Source organism: Pithys albifrons, chromosome 18 (assembly GCF_047495875.1).
Source record: "Pithys albifrons albifrons isolate INPA30051 chromosome 18, PitAlb_v1, whole genome shotgun sequence".
Taxonomy (NCBI): Eukaryota; Metazoa; Chordata; class Aves; order Passeriformes; family Thamnophilidae; genus Pithys; species Pithys albifrons.
Window position 1 is genome coordinate 3,826,720 of NC_092475.1, and position 25,111 is coordinate 3,851,830.

Sequence of the window (25,111 nt, forward strand, 5' to 3'; positions counted from 1 at the left end):
CCTCACCCCTTTTCAATTGTGCTTTGAGGGTTGCTAAAACCCACCCTTTGCAAGAAAACTGGTGGAAATAATCCATTTCTTCCCCTGGAAACCCTTTCTCCCTTTTTAATCCATTCATCTATTCTAATGGAAGGTGTCCCTGCCTGTGGCAGAGGGCTTCGAACTAGATTATCATTAAGGTTCCTTCCAACCCAAACCATTCTATAATTCTGTTATTTGCCAAAGAACCTGTAAGGAAACAAGAATAAATTACAAATACTACAAAGCAATGAGGGACTAAGCATCCTGGTGGGATGACTGGGAGGACCAGCAGCAGTGCTGGTAGCACTGCCTCATCACAGAACTCATTCAAAAAATTCACCTGCTGCTCATAGCCTCATTAGCACAGGCAGTGCAGCGTGAAGGAGGATTTAAGTTGACAGGTTTGTCAGCAATTTTGCTCCAGTACCAGCACTAATGCAAACCACCCTTGAGCCTCTCCCCCCTGCAGACACACCAATGAACACCACAGGCACACTTCCACCCACCCACCAGGTCATTGCTCCAGATCATTGTTATTATTTATTGTTTACCCCAAAGGAAACTTAGAGCATAAAGGGAAAGGAACAAGATTTTGTTTTAACAACTTACTCTCTGCCAATTTCAGTATAAATATTTAGAAACATTCCTCCTACCAGATAACCCGCTGCAGGCCCAAGGATTGCAGCAGTGTAGAAAACAGCTGAAAAGGAAAACAAGCTGTGTTAGACAACCAGCAGCCTGCCAGCCAGGGATGCTGCAGAGCATTGCTGGTGCCCAGCATCCCCAGCTCAATTCCCTCCTGGATGCAGAATGCTCAGCCTCTGGCTACATCACACTCCTCTCCCTAGACCACTGAGACACGAACACAGATAGTTCCAACAAAGTTTCATCTCACGCTTCTGTTCCAGGGAAACTTTTGCATCCAGCCTGGGAATTTTTAAAGCAAGGGGCAGGCAAAATTGGTTCAGTGAAAAAGCATATTTAGCAGGGATGCATCTGATCCTGCTGCCACATCCTGACTGCCAGTGGGATGAGCAGCACTGTTTTATCCCCACTGATAACATGCAATGTCTATGCTAAACACAGCACCACTGGCACTTATTTTGTTTTTCTGTTTAAGCCACAATACATGGAAAGATCACCAACTTGCTGATGATCTCCTTGTGATCTCCTTCCCACTCCACACAGACTTTTGATAAAATATAGGCAGACTAACAAATTTTAAAATTGCTAAAAGATCACCCTTATAGCAATTTCACCAACTAGGACTGTAAGTATTTGGCAGGTGCTGAGTGACCAGCAATAGAGAGGAGTGAGTTGAGCCTCTGTTCTTGGCTGCACTTTGCACCAGCAGGAGCTGAGCAGCCCAGCGACCATCCCTGCTCTGCTGTGGCACTAAAGGGTTGATGATTTAAAGATTTAGATTAGATATAAGAAGTGAGTTTTTTACAATGAAGGTAGGAAAACACTGGCACAGGCTGCCCAGACAGGTGGCAGATGCCCCATCCCTGGAAACATTCAAGGCCAGATTGGACAGGGCTCTGAGCACCCTGATCAAATTGAAGGTGTCCCTGCTGATTGCAGGGGGTTGGACTAGATGACCTTTAAAGGTCCCTTCGAACCCAAACGATTCTGTGGTTCTATGTCCCCTTGCACAGATGGGGTATGGCCTCATGGCAGTCTGCCAGAAATGCTAATGCCAAACACACACCAGGGCACAGCCAGAAGGCTCTTCCCAGCTGGCCCCATGCCAGGAGCAGGAGGCACCTCCTGATCCACAAGGCATGCACTGCAGGAGGAAAAATACCCAGCTGAGCTTACAGTGCCTTCCAGCGAATAATCAAAACCTCCCCAACAGCTGCCACGTCGCTCTGATTTCCACCTTGCTTGTTATCAGGAACAAAAGACTGAACAGTGTCAGTCGAGGTGTTCCCAACGTGAGCTGTTGGGTGGTGAAGCAGAAGGATCATCTCCTCCCTCCCATCACCCTGCTCATGGGTTCGAGCTGCCCCTCCAGCTCCACTCACCAATGTACACAGGGGAGTAGTTAGTCTTGACGTTTTCATCTAAATAGGTGACGCCGAGCGTGTAGAGCGGCGTGGCTCCCATCCCGTGCAGGAACTGCCCCAGCATGAAGACAAACCTGTAGCTGGAGAGGCTGGAGGCAGCCTGGGAGCACGGCAGGCTCTGGTTCCCACCACAGACCCCCACCTCGGCCGCCGAGCGCGCCTCGTACTGTCCCGTGGTGAAGTGGGGCAAGGCAAAGAGCAGGGAGCCCAAGCCCATGACCAGCACCCCCCAGCCCAGCCATCGTGGTTTGTGGCCATTCCCCCCAAAGTAGCTGACGAAGGTCAGGCAGACACACGCCGCGATGTCGTAGGAGCTGGCGATCAGCCCGCTCTGGTAGCTGCGGAGGTCGAAGCGACGCTCGATGGAGGTGATGACAGTGTTGATGAAGCCATTCACTGTCATGCCTTGCAGGAAGGAGGCCACGCAGAGGAAGAACAAGACGCCCTTGGATGTGTTACAGAGCTGTAAGCAGCCAGGGGTGAACCCCCCCCAGCCACAGGCCAGTTCCTCCCCTTCAGCCGACACATATTTAATCCCTTCCTCAAACTGTGTCTCCTCCTCTCCCGGGGTGCTGGAGCAGAGGGGTTCAGCACATGAGTCAGAGGGGCTGGGTGCACCTGAGGAGGTGATACCATTGCTCAGGGGGGTGCCACAGGCATCCTGCCCCCTCACAGCTCCGAAGGTCTGGCCGGCATTGCCAGGATGAGAAGACGAGTGGGAGAAGTCGAGAGTCTGAATGAAACAAAAGCCATTTTCTCTAGTGGAATTCTGGGGCATTGCCATGAACAGGAATGTGGAGTTGAGCAGCAGGCTGAGGTGGGCTGGTGACCAGGATGACTTCAGGGGGCAGCGAGGACTGACCTGTCCAGAAGAAGCAATTTTCAGCACTTACATCAGTAGGGAGATGGTGAAGGTCTTAGCCAAGACCATTCTGATCTGTAAAAAGAGAATTTTTACATGCCTTAATATAAAACAATGCTCAAACCCCTCAAATACTGTTCCCTCTTTAGCTATTTCTTTTATTTTTTAAAAATAAGTATAAACATTTCACTGTGCAGTTTGGGTCGTGTGCCCTCCACCACGGGGTGTGTTGGTATCTCAGGTGTCAGGGCATCACTGACATTACAGGAGAGAACAAAACATTCAAGAGCATTAAAAAAAAGCACCCCTAAGGAAGTCTCCCCAGCAGTTGAAGCCCCCTGTCTCTCCTCTGGTAAAGACCTGGTTAGACTTCCACAGCCTCCCTTCCTCTCCTTTCCCCTGCAGAGAGCAGCTCACACAACTACAAGTTTCCCTCTGCTTAAAGTCCTTTGGTCTCTCTCACACTCTGCCAGTAACAGTTTATAATTATCCTGAAAAGTTTCCACAGTCAGATTGATTTTATTCCAAGCCCTCAGATCTGTTTACAACTATTCAGTAAAATCCTTTCTACAACTAATTAGACTACATGCCCTTTCAGAGGGAGCTGGAGGGCAGAGGCAGCTGACTCTAACCTGATTACCAATGCAGACTGCCTTTTTTCAACCCGTTCCTGTGCATTGCAGCACCTGACCGTGCCAGCAACCAAGAGTATTTTACCTTAAATGCCTTGGCTGAACTATAATGATGAAAATAATAAGGTTCTTCCTTGAAGCCTGGTCTTAAATATGAGAACTGTTTTATTAGAGAGCATCCTCAAAGCATCCTGTATTTCCTAATATTTTTTGCCAGTATCTGTTTGAGGGATTCCTATAAAAATGTTTCCCCTGAGATGGCAATCAGCCTCATCAGTAGGGAACATGGGAAAAGGAGCATTTGTTTCCCTGGCAAAATACCCCATGTTCAGATGGCTATAACCTGAGGATACTGCAAACTTTGTTGAAGACATTGATACTTATCTATGGGTTGCAGGAAAAAATACTGACATTTGCTGAGTAGTTATCAGTGTGCATGAGCACTGATGTGCTTTTCTCTACTGGCAGATCTGGCAGGCATTGGGACAGGAGGATTTGGCAGAAGGTGATGCTCAGAGCAGCACCGAGTTCCTGCTCCCACCCCAGAAGGGCAGAGGACAGATCACATGTGCTACCAAATATTAAACATTCAGGTCAGTAGTGCTACAACAGGTCTAGTCCTTAAGGTAAGTTAAACAAATGAGATCCACCTTTCATTGGTAAAATTTTATCTTAATCACCCTGTCTGGGGAGTAGAGTGCATGGCCTGTTTCGAGGTCCAGATTTCAGCAGGAATTTGAGGCAGAGCAGGTGAGTCTGGTAGCCAGGAATCCACACTGGATTCCTCCAGGTAGCTCCTACCTTACCTGTCTGAATGCAGTGCAGGTAACTTTGATTTGCAACATGTAAATGCAAACACTAACTGCAGGCGTTGAAATCTTGCTGCAGAGACAGACTGTTGTAGTGTTTTGGCACAAAAAGATAATGCTTTGGTGCAAGGCTCTATTTTTTCACTTTTTTGCCTCCCCAATGTTCTTATGACTCTTACAGCTCTAGATCTGTTTCTCATCTTTGGATGCAATATTGGAAGCAGTAAATAAGACTGCTTTAACACTCTGTTAAAGTCAGCAGTGATTACGAGGCACTGAATCAGGCTCTAAGGGGCGGAACTGCTCACGTTCATGTAAATCAAAGGTGGCTCCTGCACGGCAGCCACTGATTGCAGCTGCCACTGCCCCTGTCAAACTTGGAGCAGACTCATGTCTGATGTAACATTTGACTGCACTTGTAAAGAAGGTTTCTTGGCTGGGGACTGATTGTGCTCTCACTGATTTCAGCAGAGAGAAAAAGCCCCTCTCTGTTATTACCTGATGCAACCAGGAGCCATGAGCTCCCAAACTGGGCGATCTTCACCCTGGAGGAAACATTTCTATGTCTCTTTACCAACACTGGGATATCTCCTTTGATAATTCATAAATTTATATTTTGATATTTTATGGGTCAGGAAAGAGATTAAAGCTTTTCATTAAAGACTTTTTTCCCTTGAAGTGGCAAGAGTCTGGGCCACCAGATCCAGGTGACCACATCACCCTTCCCTTCAACTTCAGTCTCTTTTAGTCCTAGTTAACAGCAAATAAGGTGAAACATTTGCAAGAAAGCAACTAGTCTTTCCTTCAAGCAGCAGATGTTTCCCCCCACCCAAAAGCCTTCTTGGCCCCAACACCCACCTCCTGGACATCTCCTGATGGATCTGAGCTAATGACTAGTGCCCAGGTGCTGTGGGCAGGAAGCCCACTCCTGCTCCGTGCTGTCTACTGAGCTGCTTGTCATCTCTTAAAATATTTATAAACTGACTGTGACACATTGCCTGTGAGTTTGAGCTTTCATAGCAGCCATATGCCACTTTAGAGGACAAAATATAATATTTAGGGAAAAAAACCCAAGCAACTTCACCCACTTCCTAATCATTCTTATTCATCCAAGCCATCCATTTATTGCGTCCCATTCATCTCTGGTTTTAATGACTCAGCTGGTGATTTCTTGCTTACATTCAATCAGTCCCAGTGCTATTATCTCACCACCATAGATTTCCTCATTTTGCTTCAAGATTTCAGCTCTTTTTTTTTCCCCACTGTACAGCTGGTTCCAGAGTGCCAACATCACTGAGTCAACACAGCAGAAGTAGCAAGGCAATGAAAGCATATGATTTGTATTTCCTGATGAAATCTGTAAAGCCTTCCCCTGCTAATATTTAGCATTAAATCAATAGTAAAATTTACAAGCTTTTCGTCAGGTGATCATTTAAAAAGTCACAGGACCAATTAAAAACATTTTGTATTTCTGCCAAAGGCTGTGATTAGATTAATGGTACAAATTAACTCGTAACTGACATGCAAAATAATCCCATTTGCTGAAACATGCCCAATAATACTTAATCTTCCCTCTCACACTATGGTTTTTGACTTTTATATGGTATTATTGTGGCAAATAACATCTATTCATAACTTCAGCTTTCCATAGCTGAGCACAGTTTATGAACAGGCTTAATGATTTTTCCAGTTCTATGGCATACACTGAGCTATTTCCTAAGGAACAGAAAGACTGCAGACTGGGGAGGAGCAGCCTCGGGTGATGCTTGGCAGCTGCCATGGGTCTCCTTTATTTTCCTCAGTGTGTGAGTGAGACTGACCTCACTGAACAAGTACTTTGATTTGGGGAAAGTCCATATTTTAAGTACCAAGTTCATGCATCTCCAGAAAGTGACAAATTCACCCAGGTTTGTACATTTAACTTCTCTTGGTATCACACACTGAATTTTTCTCGGATAGTTTGGCTTCAGAGGATTAGCAGTATTACTTCTCTCGTGGCTGATAAACACCATATGGATCAAATGTAATCCACTGGCTGCTTTAGGAACAGAGAAGCCTCCCAGGAGTGAGATAAAACCACATCTCACTCCTATGAACAGGACTTGTCTTTAGGGCACTGGTTCAGTTAAAAGGAAATAAAAATAAGCATGGGATGTGTGAGTTTTTCCCATGCAGCACTGAATTGTTTTCCTGGCACCTGAGGAACTTTACCCAGCTCACAAGTGTGAACCTTACATTTTTTATCACACTTTCAAAAATCAGCCCTTTGGTTCAGCAATACAGAGAATGCTGCTGCTGCTGGGTGTGCCTTCGGGACCAACCTGGATTCTTTTGTAAGCAATTCCTACGGGAACAGCATGTCTCTACACACAGAAAAGTTTCAGAAATGAGAAACACACCTAGAGAGCAGCCAGCTGACTGTACAACAAATGCTGTGCTCACCATCAGTGCTGCAGGGACAGCTGGAGGACAGGGGATAAAGCTCCTAGAAGTGGAGGGCAAGAGGAATGCCCTGGCCCACCCCTCATGTCAGACAAGTGTTTTTACATTATTAGCCCTGCATTGAAGAGAGCAGTAGAAACTGGCTTTATCATATGAACAAGGACATATTTATAATTAAATAAATTCCAAATAGTAAAGCTTAGCACTCACAAATCCTTTGTGTGTTTTCCAAGGGCTTTCGATTTGCTGGCAAATCAATGCAATAATATGCAAGAAATCAGGAAGGTTGCTTGTATAATTTTCAATTAGCTGCTCAAAAATGCTTTGAAGATAAATCTAGCCAGACTTTCTGAGTCTACTTATTTGTGCCAGCTTATCTGTGCAAGTACAATTGGAAGCAGCTGCCTTAGACCTTCTGTAAAAACTTGCAGTGCCAACGTACGAAGCAGATTTAACTGGGACACTACATTTTGCTATAGCAAAGATTAGTCAGACAAAAAGGCCTTTTATGTTATAATACCTAATTCCCTCTCCCTAATGGCTCTCTACCTTTTTCCTACCCATAAGTTTGACCAGTGCTGAGGTTTTCACACTGGCTCAGCCCTGTGCTCTCCATCGCTGTCACTGTCCATGGAGTTGGCTGTCTCCAGATACAGCACCCGCATTTTCCCAACTTCTAGCCCAGCCCACTGCACCCTGTTATTTTCCATCATTTGGATTCTTACACATTTAAGAATGTTCAATATTCAGGATATAGTTTCTGCATGAGCAGTTAGTCAGCTCTTACCAGTTAGTTCCTATAGCTGCCCCTTCTTTGTTTCCATGCAGAAGATGCAGATTCAGGCAAATCCTTTATCATATAAGAAATAAAAGAAAATGAGCAAAACCCAAGTGAAGAATGTGAGACACGTGATTCTTTGGTACTTCTAAAGATAGAAGCAATAAAAATGCAAAAAAATGCAACATCCTGTGTGACATAACACAAGGATGCTGTGTTTAGAATAGATATTTGAATAATGTTGACATCTACCGTGGTTTACAGAAACTTATTTTCATCCTCATGGCTTGACCAGTATGAAGGTAAAAAAAATAATAAAGGGAGAAACAAGTGAAATTATACCATGTAACTACCTACAACTTCATTTTTTCCTAAAACACGATTGCCTTCCAACCCTCCTTTGTCCTAAGTGGACTTTACAGGGAAAATCATGTACCACAAGGTCATATTGCTCTACCAGGCAAAGAGAGACTTTAGCTTGAGCCTCCCATGACAAGTTCTCAAGCTCAATCCTATGTTGGTGGGCTGGATGCCCCCCCATTCCTCACTCAAACCAGACAACACAGAGCTGAAGGGAGCACATTAGAAGAGCTAAAAGCATCACAAAAGAAGAAACTTGCTGATCATCTGCATCCCCTGCAACACTCACCACTGGCAGTGAGCACAGGAGTCTGTGAAGACAGGCAGGTGGAGTCAGAATCTACAGGAAGGATTCAGCTGAGGGAAGAGTATTTCCCACACAAGCCCACTTTTTTATTTCCAGATCAGCAAGCAATATCTTCCCCAAACAGCCCCCAGAGCACAAGCTCACTGGTGCACACCGCTTAGCCTGGATCTTGTTTAACATTCAGTGATGCTCTCTAATCCTCTTAGGTATTAGTCTTGAGATTCCTGCCAAGCACAGGAACAGCAGAGCCTCCCAGACAGCACTTAAATGAACTCACTGCTTGAAAAGTACAATACTTCAAAATACAGTAGAACTCCAGCTGTTCTGTTTCGGTTAACCTCAGATTAGCACCTAGGAAGTCACTTTGGCATGCAAAATGCAAACTTAAATCACCTCAATTTCTGCCTCTCAGGTGACTCCCTAGGAAGTCATTCTGTACTAGGACTGCAATTTTTCTGCCTTAATGACTTGTTTAAAGCTAAGTCTAATATGAGTTAGACATTCCTATTGTCTCTCTGTTGCCCACTGCCAGGAGATCTTCATGTTCAGGTTTTCTACAGCTCTCAAGTCACATAATAACAGAATGGTTTGGGTTTGAAGGGACCTCAAACATCATGCAGTTTCCCTGCCATGGGTAGGGACACCTTGCACTAGACCAAGTTGCCCAAAGCCCCATCCTACTTGGCCCTGAACACTTCCAGGGATGGGGCATCCACAGCACCTCTGGGCAACCTGTTCCAATACCTCACCACTCTCACAGGGGAGAATTTCTTTCTCCTATCTAACATAAACTTACTCTCTTTTGGTTTGAAATTATTCCCAGTTGTCCTATCACTACATCCCCTTGTAAAAAGTCCTTCTCCAGCTTCCTTTAGACACTGGAAGGGGCTCCAAGATCCCCCTGGGGCCATTTTTTCTATAGGCTCAACAACCCCAGCTCTCACAGTCTGTGTTCACAGCAGAGGTGTTACAGCCCTCAGCCCTCTCCCATGTCTCCACTATTTTGTGTTGCTAAATCACCCATTACTGCGATATGATCTGGAGTAGGAACAGGCACATAATCATATTTCTGTTGGATTAGCCAAACATATTACCCTGAGCTTATTCTGGCCTCATGTTGGCCACCACAACACAAACAATATTTGATCTAGCACAAAGCCAGATGGTGCAAAATTAACTCCTTCAGCACAAATCTGATGTGGCACAGGGAATTTGGTCCAGATCAATGCACAGGCTTAAATGGCTGTGGGACTTCCGACATGGCACCTGCAGCCTCTGAGTTTCCTGACACCAAATACTCCCCACCCACCCTGCAAAGATGAGCTAAAGCATCCCACTTTATTGTACTTCAACCATTTAAATAAACACAGTGTCAGCTTGCAGATAATTTGCATTTGATCATGCAATATCCTAGATCATGACACACTGTGGCATACTGGGGGATTTCTTTGAAGAGGGCAGTTCCCTGTTGTGTAACCAAGAGGAAATGATGATCACTTTCTAAAGGATGACTTCTCTCCATTCCCTGACTCAAAATCCCAAACCTGTGCCATAATCACAAACTACAGCAACTATGAGCTGAAGGACAGGAACCCAGAGCCAGAGGGGAATGGGGTAGAGCATAAGATCAGCACTGGCTGGCAGTGTACAGGGCTGCTGACCACTGCCACCAAGGATGGCAAGAAGAAGCCAGTCTGAAATGATACTTTCCTTAGAAATCTCAGATACAGTACAATGACAACTCCTGCAGTGACTACAGCAAATGTTTCCTGTAGAAAGTACTGAAAACCTCAAGCATGGCCACAAAACACAAGCTGCAAAGGGGCAGGTAAGCCCTGGCCGTGCTGTCCTTGGCTACAGGCATCTTCCATGGCTGGCTGACCCTAAATAAATAAATAAAAATCATCCCTAATCAGAAGAGGTGAGACTCCACTGACTCCTTTAAGAGATGCTGGTGGGAAAATGCTGAGCCATACTGTTTGGCATTAACAGGCTTCTCTAAGAACTCCAGCTCAGTATGAAACAGCAATTCCATACACACACACATCAATATATACAATGAATGTATGGAGAAAAGGGTGCACAGAAGTGAGTGCACACTCTGCAAGCACCACAGGCTCTGCAAGCTGCCCCTCCTGCAGGCTGGCACGTCCTTCACCTGGCAAAGCCCAATCAGGTCAGTAATTCATTCCCACTGCCAGGAAGCAAATTGGTGCCAAATGGTGTTTCTTCCTGAGATAAAGGCATATAATGACAACAGGCATATAATGTTCCCACTGTCAACCCAAAACATCTGCTGGGATTCAGAGGGGTTTGCTGCCCATGCGCAATGTGGAGACATGTTCTACCTTGTACCCTCCCGTTTCTCACGCATGAGGAATCACAGCCTTAGACAGCAGCTGCTGGAGGATGGATTTACTTGGAAATCTGGAAACTGCCTTCAAGGGATTCCTGCTTCCATGCAGCAACATAGTGAGGCTTCCAATTCCGGGTCAAGAATCTATTATCTTGGTATGGACCTGCTCACAATTTACAGTTCCCATCAAGGTGCCACGAGAAATGGACATGGCAGGATAACCTTGTCCTTGGTCATCAGCTTGAAGGAGGTCACTAAGGGCTGAGTTTGATCAGCAATGATGGGCTGATGCTGCCATTGCTGCTTACCCATGGCTGTATTTGTTCACACAAGCATCCAAGCAGGGTTCTTGAGATTGCTCAAAGAAAGTAAAAGCAAATTCAAAGGAATAAAAATTGGCTCATTTGAGGTGGTAGGCAAGGAAGACTGTTTATTGCCTCTTGAAAAAAAGGCAATATTTCAAATATTAAATTATTTTAAAAGAATAATATTAGTGGCAGATAATCAGTGTATCACAGCCTGGTTACCTACTCTTCACTCCTTTTAATTCAGTCTCTTCAGCATCTTAAAATACTCTCTTCAGTGTTTTCTGCCAAATAGAGGGGAATATGCAAGACTAGTGGGATCACAGGTTATATGCCAGGGTTACATGGGGACTCCAGAAAAGGCTGACTCTGTTGTAACCAAGACCCACATCTGGCTCAAAGATCTAAATCCTCTGTGAGACTGAATCCGCTCCAGCAGTACAAAGGAGACCGTAAAGTTGCTTTGAAAGCACTGCGAGGAAATCCCTTTTTTTCTGGGAATTCTTATGCTAACATAAAGCCCAATGGCATCTGCCCTGTCCTTGATTATGTTGAAATGGTGCAGGATCAGGTCAGTCATGGAGGGAAGGCCTGGGCAAACCTTTCCAGCCAAGGCAAAGTACAGCAGCTTGGCTGCTGCTCTGACTTGCAGCCTGGGCAAGAGCTGAGACTCTGTTTCCTATGGGGCTTTTAAAGCAAAAGAAATTTTGAATTAAATTTTAAAATCTGAACTATGTGGAGTTTGGCAAGCTAAAAAGATTAATGTAGTTTTTTCAAGGGGAGTCTGTGAAGGAACAGAACAGAAAAATCTAAAAGAGCCCATGTCCTTCAGATGTTTTGGGGACTTTTTATTTCTGTGTCATGGGTTGGTACCATTTATCAAAACTCTAGAATAGAACCTTCACATTTTTTATCTCTTAATTCCACTTAGAAAAATAAATTCCTATCACACAGTATTACCCAAAGCACTTGAATTCACATATATGAAAATATAAAAATGCCAAAAAGTACTTTTCCTTGGATATTTTTCCAGTCAGAACATTGCACAGTCAAAGTATCTTAAGAAAAAAAGTGTTTGATCTTGTCTTCTCAACATGAAAATGACTCTCTTCAAACCATCAGCCCCAGTTAAACAAAGATTGTCATAATTTCAATTTATTTCATAAAGCAACGAAGCCAAGCTCTGGGAATTCAACTGAAGATTGTAGACAACATACAGCAATATACTTTATCCATCAGCAATTAAATTCAGTTTTAGTGTAACTTTACATATGTCAGTGAAATAGCACAAGAGAAGAAATGGGACTAGTGTCTCTACTGCTCCAAGAATTTCAAGAACTGCTGGAAAGGCTCCACACTTTGCTGAATGAGGTGAACCAGAATAAACTGAGTATTTCCCAGCGGTAACATATTCCCATTGCTCAACCTCATTTACAATCTAGAGGTGAAATGACATTATTTTTGGCAGCAGCAACATTGTAGAACCCCAGATTTAGGGGTACTTCTGCCTGAAAAGAGATTTAAGCTCAGAATAACACTACTCTGTTAATATTAAAGACCTCACTGCCTCATCACATGCTCTCTACTGTTATAACAAGAGGTCTGACACAAAATCTACTACAGTTAGTGGCACACTCTGAGTACTTGTCTACAACCACTCATCCCAGCTACTGAAACAGGATGGATGCTTTTGTCTGAGATTCACAAACTAGCTGAAGTCCTTGACCTCTCTCGGAGCATTTTTCCCAGAATGTGTTTGCAGAAAGTCTTTGTTCTCAAATCCTGCCATTCAGCATCCCCACTCGCACGCCACGAGGTCACTCAAGGCCAAGATGGAACAAAACTGATTATATCACGGAGAGCTCAAGCAATAAAACAGTTTTGAAAAGGGAAAGGAGAGTGGTTCCAGCAGAGAAGCAGTTCTTGCATCTAGAGTTCCCACAGCTAGAGAGGCTGGGACAGCTGGAAGCCTGCTGGGGGACATGAAGGGAGAGCCACTGACCCCACAGGCAAAGCACCTCATTCTGCCTGTGGGGTGCTCTGGACTACCACTGCTCCCAAATTCTGCTTCTCTGCACAAGGATCAGCCCCTCACCAGACCAAGAGGATGTGTTTATCAAGTGTACTAGGGAAGCACAGCTCACTTGAGTGGCCATGGAAAACCAGAGCGATGCATTTCAGGGCTGCTCCATCTGTAACAGCCTGTGCATGGTTAATAACTCCTACACGTCACCTTAACACTTTGACCTCAACTATTTAAGGAAGAAATCCAAAGGGGGAAGCTTTCCCCTGAAATCATACTCAGCACTTCACTGACCCACTGCCAGCTTTGCTCTGTGGGTGCAGAGTCTTGCAAAGCTTTTCCACCATTCACTGTTGCATTAATGGGATTCTGCAAGATGTGAATGTCCCAGGCTCTGAATAATCAACTTATGGGCAGCAGCTCACGGAACCACGTGAGGAAGACAAAAACCCAAATGGTAAAGCAAAGTGTATGGCAACCTTGCATACAAGCCCCTTCACCTGCACATCATGACCAAACCCACAGACAAAGGCAGATTTCTGGGCTTGGTACACTCAAAATAAAGGAAAGCAAAACAAGTGCTCAGTGATGCTTTTTGGGGTGGAGTGAGCAAAATGAGCAGTGTAAAACAGAGCTATGATTTACTTTTTGTGCTACTGTAGGATGTAAAGCCCCCAAATCAGAGGGCAGGATCCCCCCCAGCATGCTCCATGCTGCAAAGACACACACACACAAAAGATTAAAGCCGCCTGGAGGAGTTTGCAGTTGGAAATCATGAGGCACCGAGCAGCTGGATGCTGATCTCCCTAAGCCGCTGGGTATTTCTTTTGTTAGTGGCTGATCCCATCTTCCCCCTTGCCTGCAAATCTCTAATCTCTCTAAAGACTTCCAGTGACTACTTGCTCAGGTAGTTTTGGGTTTCACTGGCCAAGAACATCCAAACCTAACAGGAATTACTGCTTCCCGTCTCATCTCTCAACCCAGGGTCACACTTCTTGTTTCTGTCACTGTCACTTAGTGAGTTTGCTCCACGTGCAGGACAAATTAAGGCAATGTCAGTGGTGTGGCTACTCCCCAGATGGCCCTTGTCACACCTGACCACGCTCATCGCCCACTGCGCAGTTCTGGTCAAGTGGTGTCTGGCCAGGTGGCTGTGGTCTGTCCCTCGCAGCCCACCCAGTGCACAGGGCTGCTGCTTCAGTTCCTGGTAATTTTCGGCAGTTTGCAGGCCACACCTCTTCGCATATAAATAGCTACATTTTTTTTTCCCCTTTTCGTTATCTGACTAACCCTCTCTCCCTTCAGTTTCATCCTTTTGCACGTTTACAAGAGCCCTGACATACTTTCGTAAAGATCTCCTTTGTGTTCATTCCGCCTCAAATGCTATTTTAATGTGTGTTTTTACAACCAAGTGGCACTATAGAAAGTAGGAGCTCAGAAATATATATATATTAAAAAAGAGGCGCCAGACAAGGATAACTTCAGCTTTGTAGTGTGTTGCCTAGTAAAACCAAACAGCCTATAAAATGGTAGTAAAATGTTAATGCAACAAACTCCTGATTAAGGTCCACTTGTGCCTTTTAAGCTCTCAGAAGTGAAAACCACAGTTTTATTTTAACAGCTTTCCATTACTATCATCTGAACAAATGGGTTATAAAAGTAATACATGGCAAGTGACTAAAGTGTTCTGCTCAGCATCGTGCCTGCTACTTCCTTCTCTAACTTCAGTTACTGCTCCTGTGAAACAGTTATTATTTTAACATAACATTTTTTCTTATTGCAAGGATCCTTTTGCCAGGTCACTTTACTATCTTTCCTTACTTTGCACCTTTGCTCGGTATCTTTTTAATTTACCACAGAAAGACACGGTTTTGCTAAAAGGAAAAGCCCAAACCGCACTGAATCAGTCCGAACAAATTTCAGTTACAGGCTTGAAGCATCCTCGGGGACCATCGCAAGTGGAAAATCTCAATGAGTTGGGCCATTTCGGTGATTCTCCCCACCCGTGACATCAATACAGCTCTTCCCGGAACGGACCCCGAGCGCTGGTCCGTGACCCACCGAGCGCGCACACAAAAGCCCGCACGCCGCGGCACCAGCGCTGCTTCCCCGCACAGTCCCGCACCGCTCATCCCAGCGCCGAGCCCCCCGCCCCACTGCGGGGCTCTGCATCCCCCCGTGGTGCTCCTCATCCTCCCATGGGGCTCCTCATCCCCCCGTGGGGCTCCTCATTCCCCTGCGGATGCCCCGTGCCCATCCCCGTCTCCCCGGGGCTTCCCCGCGCCTCTCCCGCACACGCGTGTGGCACCGCCCGGCAGGTCCTGCCGTGGTGTGGAGGCTCCCTCGGGCATTCCCCCGCCCCTCATCCCTGCCCGCGCCCCCCGCCCGGTGCTGTGCCCGGTGCTGTGCCCGGTGCGGTGCCGGTACCTGCCGCTCCCGCCGCCGCCGCCGCTGCTCTCGCTCCGCCACCCCCACGTTCAGTGGGGCGGGCACCTCTCCCTGACGGACGGGCATTTTCTCCAATCGGCGACAGACGCGGGCGGCGACCGGGCCAATGGTGGAGAAACTGAGGCCGAAGCCAAAGTGGGGATGAGGCAGCGGGCGAGGGAGAGAGGTGGGGACCGGAGGGGATGGAGGGAGAGGGACGGGGTTGGGACCTGGGGAGCGGGAGGGAAGGGAGAGGATCCTGTGCCGGGGGGGAGGAAAAGGGGGAGAGGGACAGCAAGGAGAGGATGTTGAAAGGGATGGGGTACCGAAAGGAAGGGGAGTAAGGAGAGAGCAGGAGTAGGGGAAGGGATAGGGGTATGGGTACGGGTAGGAGCAAGGCTAAGGGCGTCGGCATCATATCAAAACCGCCCGATTTCCTGCCCTCCCTGCGTACATGCAGCCCTGCAGAGCCTAGGCAAGGCTAAGAGTGGCCATCGTCATCCGCGTGTATCTCAGCCTCCCCCCACCCCCAGGATGCTCATGGAGAAATTCTGGGATACATCCATGCACCAGACCGAGTGCTGAAAGAGCTGCATCCGTGTCTGTGGTGACAGAGAGCAAAGGCAGGACTTTCATCTTTCCTCCAGCTATTGCTGGAGCTGAGCTGTTATAAAAGAAAGGGAAAGTGCAGAAGCAGGTGCAGGGGCGTTATTCTACCTGGAGCACAAACACAGATATTGCAGTGCTATCTGCATCAGTACAATATCGTGCCAGGCACTGTCACGCTCTGCATAGCTGAGTTAATGATTGCAGAGGAGGCACAACCCCTCCAGAGCTGAGGGGATTGAGCAGGAAAGCTGTGGGACACCCTGAACCCTTTGCATTTGCATTTACACATTTGTTTGAGCCCTTTTCTTTGCTCTTTGGGGACTTGTTGTCACAGTGGTTTGTTTGAGGCACAGAGAGGGCCCTTGTGTAGTTTTACAGATGAGTCTCCAGACCAGCACCCACACCTGAGTGCTCCACACCCTCAGCACATAAACCACCTTGGCAGGAAGACTCTCAGCAGCTGGGACATGTGCATGTGTGAGGTTCTGACCATGCAGTTCCTGCATTGCCCACCTGTGCAGCCTTTGCAGCCCCTTTGCAATTTTTACAGGAGCTGTTCCACATCACTTGGGAATTTGGCCTGTTTCTGCATGTTCACAGATAAATAATTCAAGCACTGCATGTTCAGCTCTTAAAGTGCAATCAGTGCTCCACTTCCCAGCGTGCACAGGATAACCTGGGTAATGGAAAAGCCCAGCTAACACTGCGCAAGGAAGGGAGGAGGGCAAAGGCGTGGGCAGACATCTGACATCCAGCCACCATGCTGAGCCCTGTGCTGCCCTCCCTGCTCAGTGCAGGGGCAGCAGTGTTGCACCTTCCCCAGAGCTGGGGCAGGAGCCGAGGCAGAAGCAGAGCCAGCAGCTCACCAAGGCTCATCCAGGGCTGTGGCCATGTGCCACTCACATTGCTGCCTCCTCCTCTTCCTCTGAAGCAGTGGCTCCGGGATAGAGCTGGAAGGCGCTGCCTTTTAGTCCCATCCTTGCTGTGCCCCTTGGAGTTGAAGGTGAATGGGCTTCTTGTGAGTTTTGGTTAAATTTGGAGCCGTTAAATAAGCTTTTAAAGCAAAATGAAGTGTAGGAAAGCCTGTTGTTTGCAACAGTCTGTGGTCAGGAAAACCAGGAAGCATTTGCTCCGTGTACAAACACTCATGTTGTTTTATTATATACAAATCATTTCCTGCACAATGAATGTCAGGTACTGTTTTGGCTGGTGCTGTATAACCACTGATGAGTAAGGGCCTGTTTCAAAGCATTTATATTTTCAATGAACAGAGTGGAAAAAACAACAGATGTCCAAAGTGAAGTGATGTGTCAAATCATCCGAGCTGGGGAATCCCCCCCACATTTCCTGTTCAACAGAGCTGCAGTCATCATTTGCTCTGGCTGCAAAGGGTTGCATTCCTGCCCCTCAGCCCAGCTCACTTCTTCACATATGTTTTGGTCCATCCTGCTTTGGGTGAAGTTGTCTTCAGAGGTGCAGAGTAGGTTTTTTTTACTTACTTATTGGTGATTCTTTGTACAGAATCTCAAAGTAGGTTACCTCTTGGGTGAGGGAGATATAAAGATCTTGTGCTATGGACTTGCCTGACCTAATAACAACTGTGATAAAGAATTCAAGGCAGAAGGTGTGCCAAGGAAGCACAGAGGTCTCCTGGCAGAAATCTGTCTCCTACAAAAATCTTTAAAATATGTTGAGCACTGGCATAGCAAATCAGCCTTGCCATCTCTGCTGACTCACTTGCAAATAAAAAGGAGCCTATCCCAGGGGCAAGTTTGTTTTAAACTCTGGTTTTACAGCCCCTGGGGCTCAGTGTGAGCCAATGCACGCCTTGCTGTGCGAGCTGCAGAAGGCTCCTCCAGAGTCTTCCCAAGACTGGGCTTATCCTAAGGATCTTGGTAGCTGTTCTAAGGAATAGGAGAAGGTGGAATTTGTTTCCCAAAACACAGTGGTTGTTTCTGTAAGCATGGGGCCATCTCTGCCTCTGTCTGTACTAGGAGCTGAGAACTATCAGGGCAGTGATGGTGATAAACAATGACAAGGGGACTTGTAATCATATTAGCAATGTTACTACTAGCAATACAATTATATTATTGTTACTGTATGTATTGCTATCTCCGGGTTTGGGGCACATTGATAATTTTAGTTTGCATGAATTCCTGATTTTATGGATCATGTTAACACTTGCAGATATACCTGCATTGGTTTTCATTCAATATTTCACACGGGTGGATTTATAATGTGCTGCACTTCTGTTAGAAGATTTGGGAGTGTCAGCAGCTCTAGGTTGCCATTTTTTATAAATTTCCATAAATCATTAAAACTCTGGTTTTAATGAATGCAAATCCAGTGCCACAGAAGGAAAGTCAGTTGGCTGGAAGTGCTTCCAGAGCTGGAATCGCTCTGTCACCAGTGGCTAATGAAAGATGTTTCTTCGAGTTCAGTCCTGTAAGCCATGTGGGGCCTGAGATGATCATGACAATCTTTTGGTTAAATCTGTGCAGACATCAACTTTATTAATGCCCATCAAATTAAACAATCCTCGTTTTTTCAAGATCCACAGAGCTGACAGGGAAGAAAGGGGAATTGCATATTCATAATGTGAAGTCCAGGTCTGGGAGCATTTACATTTTTAATATAGTTAAGTGTGCATGTATTTACAAGATTAGATTAACATAGTAATAGACAATTTATTTAAAGCCATAATGCCTCATACAGATTTCTGGTGCCTGAATGATCATTTCCTAATATTGCTGTTATAAATACTTCCATGATTAACATCTCCTGTTGAACAAACAACAAACCCCCAGAACGGAAGGATATATCTGGGGTTTTTTTTAAAAAATAAGATTTTTGAAGAGTTTTATTACAACTCTAATTTGAGCCAGGATTTCTTTCACAGGAAATATTTAATAAATAATAAGTAAAGATGGGATTTTTTGAAAGTGGTGCCTGGTGCTGGCTTGCAGGGGGAAATGCACTTCTGAAAATCCGTCCCTGGGATTTTTACCAGACTTTGTGTTATCCTGCTTCTGTAAGAGCCTTTGGCTTTGCAAGCTGGAGCATCAGAATCCATCCTGCTCAAGTCTGTGAGCTGCCTTTATTTTTAGGAGAGCAAAGGATCCTGTAAATGAAAGGATGAGGTAGGAGGTTTAAAGTAGCTCCTGATTAAACAGTAGCAACTGGTGCCGGAGGCATTGCAGAGCCAAAGTGTAACTGTATTTGAGGGAGAATTATACAAAGTCAAGGGTGACATACGCTTTGGTAGCTGTGAAACCAAATAATCTCTGTGCAAACCCCAGTCTTGGATGTTCCCAAAGTGCTGATTGTTGGCAGCCAGGGGAATGTGTCCTGCCCTCTTTATAAAACAGCAACAGCACTGCCATGCTGGGTCTCTGTGATACTGGGAAACAGCAGTAGGAACTTTGTTGCTGAGCATGTACAAGGTGTGGTGTGTTAATTTTAAAAGAGAGAAGGGAGAACTGGAGCTTCTCTTTGGAAGATTTCTGAAGGGTCTAAGCTCTTTGTCCTGAGGTCTTTCCCATCAGGGGAGGCACAGACACTGCAACCTTCCTTTCCTAAGAGAGAAACAGAACTGAGTTCTCGCACACCAATTGAATTTTATTTGAAGGAAATATGACATTAGATTGGCAAGAATGACAGAAAAGTCTGGAGGCACCATCATCTGAAGAGAAGACACATTGAAGTTTAGTGCAGCAGCTGTAGGTCTGTTCCTGCAGAGTCTGAGCAGTGCGTGGCACCCACAGCTCTGCGTCACCATCAAGGTCATTGCAGCCTAAGGAGTTAAAAGGGAAACTTTTACTGTGGTGATGATAAGCACAATATTTTTGTTGTTGTTTTTTGGCAGAAAGCAGCCCAGACTAGCACCATTGGAGTGTGTGTTCTGGGTGCTGTTGCCAGCAACACCCTCAGCCCCTCTAGGGTGTGGGCCCAATGCTCCAGGCAGGCTCTCAGCAGCTCAAGGGCTTCTTCCTCTGTGCCAATGTGCTGCACCAAGCACGGGAGATCCTCAGCTGCATATGGGAGTGCTGCAGAAGTGCAAACAGAAATTAATAATAACAACAGTTGCAATTCAGATCATTATATGCATCATGCCCAGATCCAAAATTTAAATTCTTTGAGTATATTATTATATATACCTGCCAAATTATTATCTAGGAAGGACTATAAATCATGACCTGTTCTCTGACATGAGGGCTGAGACAAGGCACATGCTGCACCTTAACTCATGGGCTGCTAGACCCAAAATTCCACTCCAGGACAAGGATCACCACCTTGGAGAGCTGCAGGAATTCCCCAGCCTGGGGAGGGAGTGAGGGCAGAGTTGTGCCCCAATCCTGCTTTTCCTCTGTTCAGTACACTGGGGGAAAAACTATGAAGAATAATCAGAGAACAACATATAAACTCAGAGCAAATATTTTATGGCATTGCGACAGCTCAGAATTCATCACTTTCTTGTACCAAGCAGGAGTGCAAATGGGAGCCTGGGGAAAATGCCCTGTCCTGTGGTCTATGCTTCTTATCCCCTTGTTGTGCTGCTGGCACTGTGTCAACTCTTGGTTGAGCAGCAGCACAGACTCCAGCACACCAAGGAAGAACACGCTGAGCTCTCGCAGGGCATGAAGGAGGCGGCAACATCTTGGAGAAGATCCCAGCAATGCTTGCAGTTTGTGTGGGAAGCAGTGAAGGGCATCCATGCAAGGGTTTGAGCTTTGCCTCCAACTGAGTTGCCATGATCAACACAGTGTGTTTGTACAGCAAGAGGAGATCTGTTCATCAGAGCAACACCCTTCCTTTTTACGTATGTTTTTGGTGTGTAATCACCGTTGAACTGCCCATTTATCACTGCTTCTCTCTTGCTAGGGAAGAGGTTATTTTCAGTCACCAAAGGTTTTACTTTTTATTTTAATAAAACACAATGCAAAAAACACAATTATAACTAAGGTATGAACTATTAATGTCTTTATTTCATAATCTTTTTAGGTTCCTGTTGAGCTCAATGAGTCTTTCAACTGTCTTTGTCACCGGCTTAAAATGCTGGCACAAGCACTGCTCCAGCTCTCATGTACTGTGCTATTTGCTCTGCCCAATCTCCCCTGCAGATTTTGGTAAATGTTGCCATTGCAGTGCAATGAAGTACAGAGGCTTATTGACAGTGATATCATCTGCCCGTGTGATCTGGGAGATGGTCATGAGCAGCACATGTTTGTCAAGAATATATTCCAGGATGATATGGAGCATGCTTAGTTAGCCATATTGGAAAGATTTCCAGATAGCTATTGATTGCCCAGCCCTGTAATTAGTTCAGAGATTACAAACATAGAAAATATTGCTGTGGAAATTGATTTTTTTAATTGTTCATAGCACCAAAATATGACGTGACTGCGAAGCACATCACGTGCTTCCTGCAGAGAAAGACTTTGAACTGTGGGAAAATATTGCCCCTGTAAACACTGAGAGAAATCACATGGTCAGTTCTGTTGCTATCTCAGATAAGGCCTTGATCCCACTGATTCTGACAGATTTTGAAAATCCATCCCTATAGTTCCTCTTGCAGGATCAAGGTTTACATGAGAGGTCGTTCTGCTGGATTTGACCCTGGCTGGGAGATGCACGGGCGGATAACGATGAGAGGGTGTCACCACCTGCTGTGCAGAGCCCTCTGTCCAGTGCTGCCTTGGTGTCCTGGGGCTGGTACTCACCCTGGTCATAGTTTTTTGTTACTTTGTGCTCTGTGCTTACCATCACATAGCTGCCTCTTACCCCTCCAAAGAGGTCACAGCCTGTGGAGCTCTTCCCATGTAGTTCCCCAGCAGGTGGTCCTATCTGGACTCAGCTTGGAGATGAAAATGCCCCTCAAGAGGAGGCAGAATCACAGAATCATTTAGACTGGAAAACCCCTCTAAGATCAAGTCCAACCATTCCTCCAACCATTCCCTCCAAGCCCACCAGTAAACCATGTCCCTAAGTGACACATCTACTTGTCTTTTGAACCCCTCCAGGGATGGGGACTCCACCTCTGTCCCGGGCAGCTGTGCTAAGGCTTGAGTAAGCAAATGTACTTGTCTGCTTTGCACAAGCAGATGTGCCCTGGATCTGCCAGGTCTGAAATGTCTATTTTTTTCTATTTCTTCCAGGATTCTGAGTCCTCCCAGTGAGGTGTATGAGCTGGGCACTGCTTCATGCTGGTGACTCAGTGGGCCTCATTGCAGACACAGGGTGGGGTGGCTGGTGCCTATGGAAAATAGGAGTAGGTGGGTCCGCTAAAACACACAAACTTTGTCTTCCAAAGAAGCTGTTATTTCTGTCTATCAGGTTAATGACAGTTATTTTCTGTGTAGGCAAAGCCAGGAGACCCCAAGAGAGGCAAGAAGGGCACTGCAGTTAGGGAAGTTATTAGAATTATTTCATCTCATTGCCCAGCTGTGCCAGGCATTAAACAAATCAGTTGAGTCACTTCTCTAAAGAGCTTGCAAATTAGGAAGGTTGGGCAGAGAGCAAAACCCCCCAAAAAGATTATTTCCACTTTAGAGGGATTACATATTCTGATGTAATCACTCAGGCAGTCAGAAAATTTGTCTCCTGGGAAATTTCTTCCAGAACCTGTGAAATCTCAGGAAGCAAGTAGAGATGTTCCTCTTTAAAGTCCCAAACTAGTAATAGGAAAAGTAGTCAAACTGGACAGTCTGCATCTACAGCTGTATAATTCCCAAATAAACCTAATTTCACACAGGCAGAGTTCTCAGTGGGCTTCCATGAGGCCAGAATGTTCTCCAACACTCAGTCTCAGCAATTCCTTGGGACATCTCAGGAAATAGGAAGTGTTGCAGTGAAAGTAAATTTACTAAGATATTAATGAACTGGGTGCCACCCCTCCCTCACCCACTGCAGCTTCTAAGGTGAGTGGTGTCAGGCCAGGACACAGATTATTCTCCTGCACATACAGTCATTGCAACAGCCTCATTTTATTTTCTGTGGGAAAATGGTATCACTCAGAGTATCATCACACAAGAATCCCATCAGAGATGGGAAGTCCTGTAGAAGGAAAGGAGAAGAAAATGCTGCTTCATTTACCTTTGTCTGTTGGGTATTGGACTAGATGAACTTCAGAGGTCCCTTCCAATCCTAACTATTCTGTGGTTCTGTAATTCTTTACCTCATCAAACAATTTTTGGGGTCACTTGGATTCCTGGGAAGCAGGATTTGGGGTGTAGATGAGAGGAGTGAATTGCAGTTTTCCTCCCATTTCCCTCTGTTCTAGGACAGCTGAATAGGAGGGAAAATATGAATAAGAATATATCCAGTCTTTGTGTAAGTGAATATCCCTTCCAGAGTGGGATCCATCGGCATTCTGGAATTTTGAGAAAGCACCAGGCAAGCATTAGTCCCCCCTAACCATGCACTTTTAGGCATTTGGGGAGTTATCCACTCCCTTCCCGAGGTAGGGGGATTTGCAGCACGACTTGATGGCATCTCTCAGTAGTCTTCTCCCTTCGGAATTCCTACCGGGATAAGGATAGGAGAAGCTCAGTTAGCTCAGTCTCACTCTCCCATCTAGTGGTAAAACAAGGAAAGGTGGTCCAGGCAGAAAAAAAGAAACTTGAGCTTCCTGGGGCTTCTCAAGGGGTATCTTTGTGGATTCAAGTAAACACATAATCCTCAGAACAACAGGTATTCCCTGAGAGTGTCACTGAACCATCCAGAGGGAAAAACAGCGAAGGGCAAATGTGGCTGAGTTTTTCCCTGGGTCCAGTGGAGTTTGGGGGCGCCTGCTCTGGGAATGAGCCACAAAGAAAAGAGGTTTGCACACTGATATATACACACAGCTGGTACAGTCTGGGTGTGAAAGCATGAACTTCTTGAGCAAAATAACGTCTGTTAAACCCGTTGCAGGGTGTGGGAGGTGGAAAGATGTACAACCGTGTCTTCCCACAAATAACCTCTTACCTTCCAATAACTGCACATGAGCACCACAGCTGCCTCACTGCCTTCCCAGAAAGGCCCCTGTGGGCCCCCAAAATAGCAGAGAGAGGCACAGCCCACAAAGGCTGATTGCACAGTAAGGTCAGGGACATGTGGGCACCTTCCTCAGGAAATGTGCTGTCAGAGGTGTGAGCTGGGGCTGCACTGCTGAGCGTGGTGTGCAGAGCCCAAAACTTCAGCAATGCAACAGCTTTTGAGCTTTCTTCTAGGATGGGGTATGGGAAAGCTAAAGTATGGAGAGGTGCATTACTCTGAGCTGTAAAACTGTGTTTTATTTCAGACAGACCCACAGACCTGGAGGAGAAGGGTTTCACCAGTACCACAAAAAATTAAGATGCTCAGGGTGATTCAGGCCAAAAAAAAAAAAAATCCCAATTTTTGCTTGAGGAACTGGTGCAGAACCATCTCAACCCCATGGGGATGTTTTTTCCCCTAGGCTGGGGAGGTGCAGGGGCTCAGGTTCTGCAGTTCTGGATAAAGGATGCTTCAATTCCCACTCCGATGTCCACAACTGGGTTCCAGAGACCTGAGACACAGAATGGATAAACTCTGACGGAAGATTTATGTTCTCATGTCAGATACACGACTTGTGGTATTTCCTGGAAGGCTGAATGATGTTTTGCTTTCAGCAAATAAGGTCAAAATCACAAGGGGAAAAAAAGTCATCTCTCATGGATCAGCTGTTTGGCAAACCCAGAGGTGCAAGTGGTTGTCTCACATCCCTGTTCACATAAAAGTGCTTTCCTGGAGCAACATGCTGCTACACATGGCTTTCCCAGGGTGGCACCCACACAGTCTGCCACACAAATAGACTCAGCTGGGAAAAGATAACTCAGAGGAGTACGGTACTGACACCTACACTACCAGATTATAGAGACAAAACAAAAAGAAAAAGGTACTCAGCAGGTTTGGAAGCGCAGGGATCAGGCAGGTAAAATGGAATTCTACAGCAGTGCAGTGCTCTGGGTGGTTCCTCAAGCAGCACCCTCCTGCTGGTGGAGAGGGATGAAGATTGGATCCAGCATCAGAGGTGGCTGGTGATGGGGTCAGGCCACCTCTGGGGATCGTGAGGCCGTGTTGGTCTGTGCTCAATGGGATGGGACATCACTG

The 25,111-nt window shown here is 46.0% G+C and overlaps 1 protein-coding gene across 2 annotated transcripts in view; it reads right to left on the reverse strand.

Moving 5' to 3' along the window:
- The window catches only part of SLCO4A1 (solute carrier organic anion transporter family member 4A1), a 28,611-nt gene extending 13,180 nt beyond the window's left edge, over positions 1 to 15,431 (reverse strand). The window contains exons 1-4 of one of the 2 annotated variants that reach the window (XM_071572695.1): positions 15,392 to 15,429; positions 7,623 to 7,685; positions 2,049 to 3,027; positions 631 to 721 (exon numbers count right to left, since the gene is read on the reverse strand). In XM_071572695.1, the coding sequence (XP_071428796.1) occupies positions 631 to 721; positions 2,049 to 2,874 (917 nt within the window). In that variant the 5' untranslated portion in view covers positions 2,875 to 3,027; positions 7,623 to 7,685; positions 15,392 to 15,429. Of the gene's footprint in view, positions 1 to 630; positions 722 to 2,048; positions 3,028 to 7,622; positions 7,686 to 15,391 lie in introns of both variants that reach the window. The other variant, XM_071572696.1, reaches the window with a different exon arrangement.
- Between the last annotated feature and the right edge of the window lie 9,680 nt (positions 15,432 to 25,111).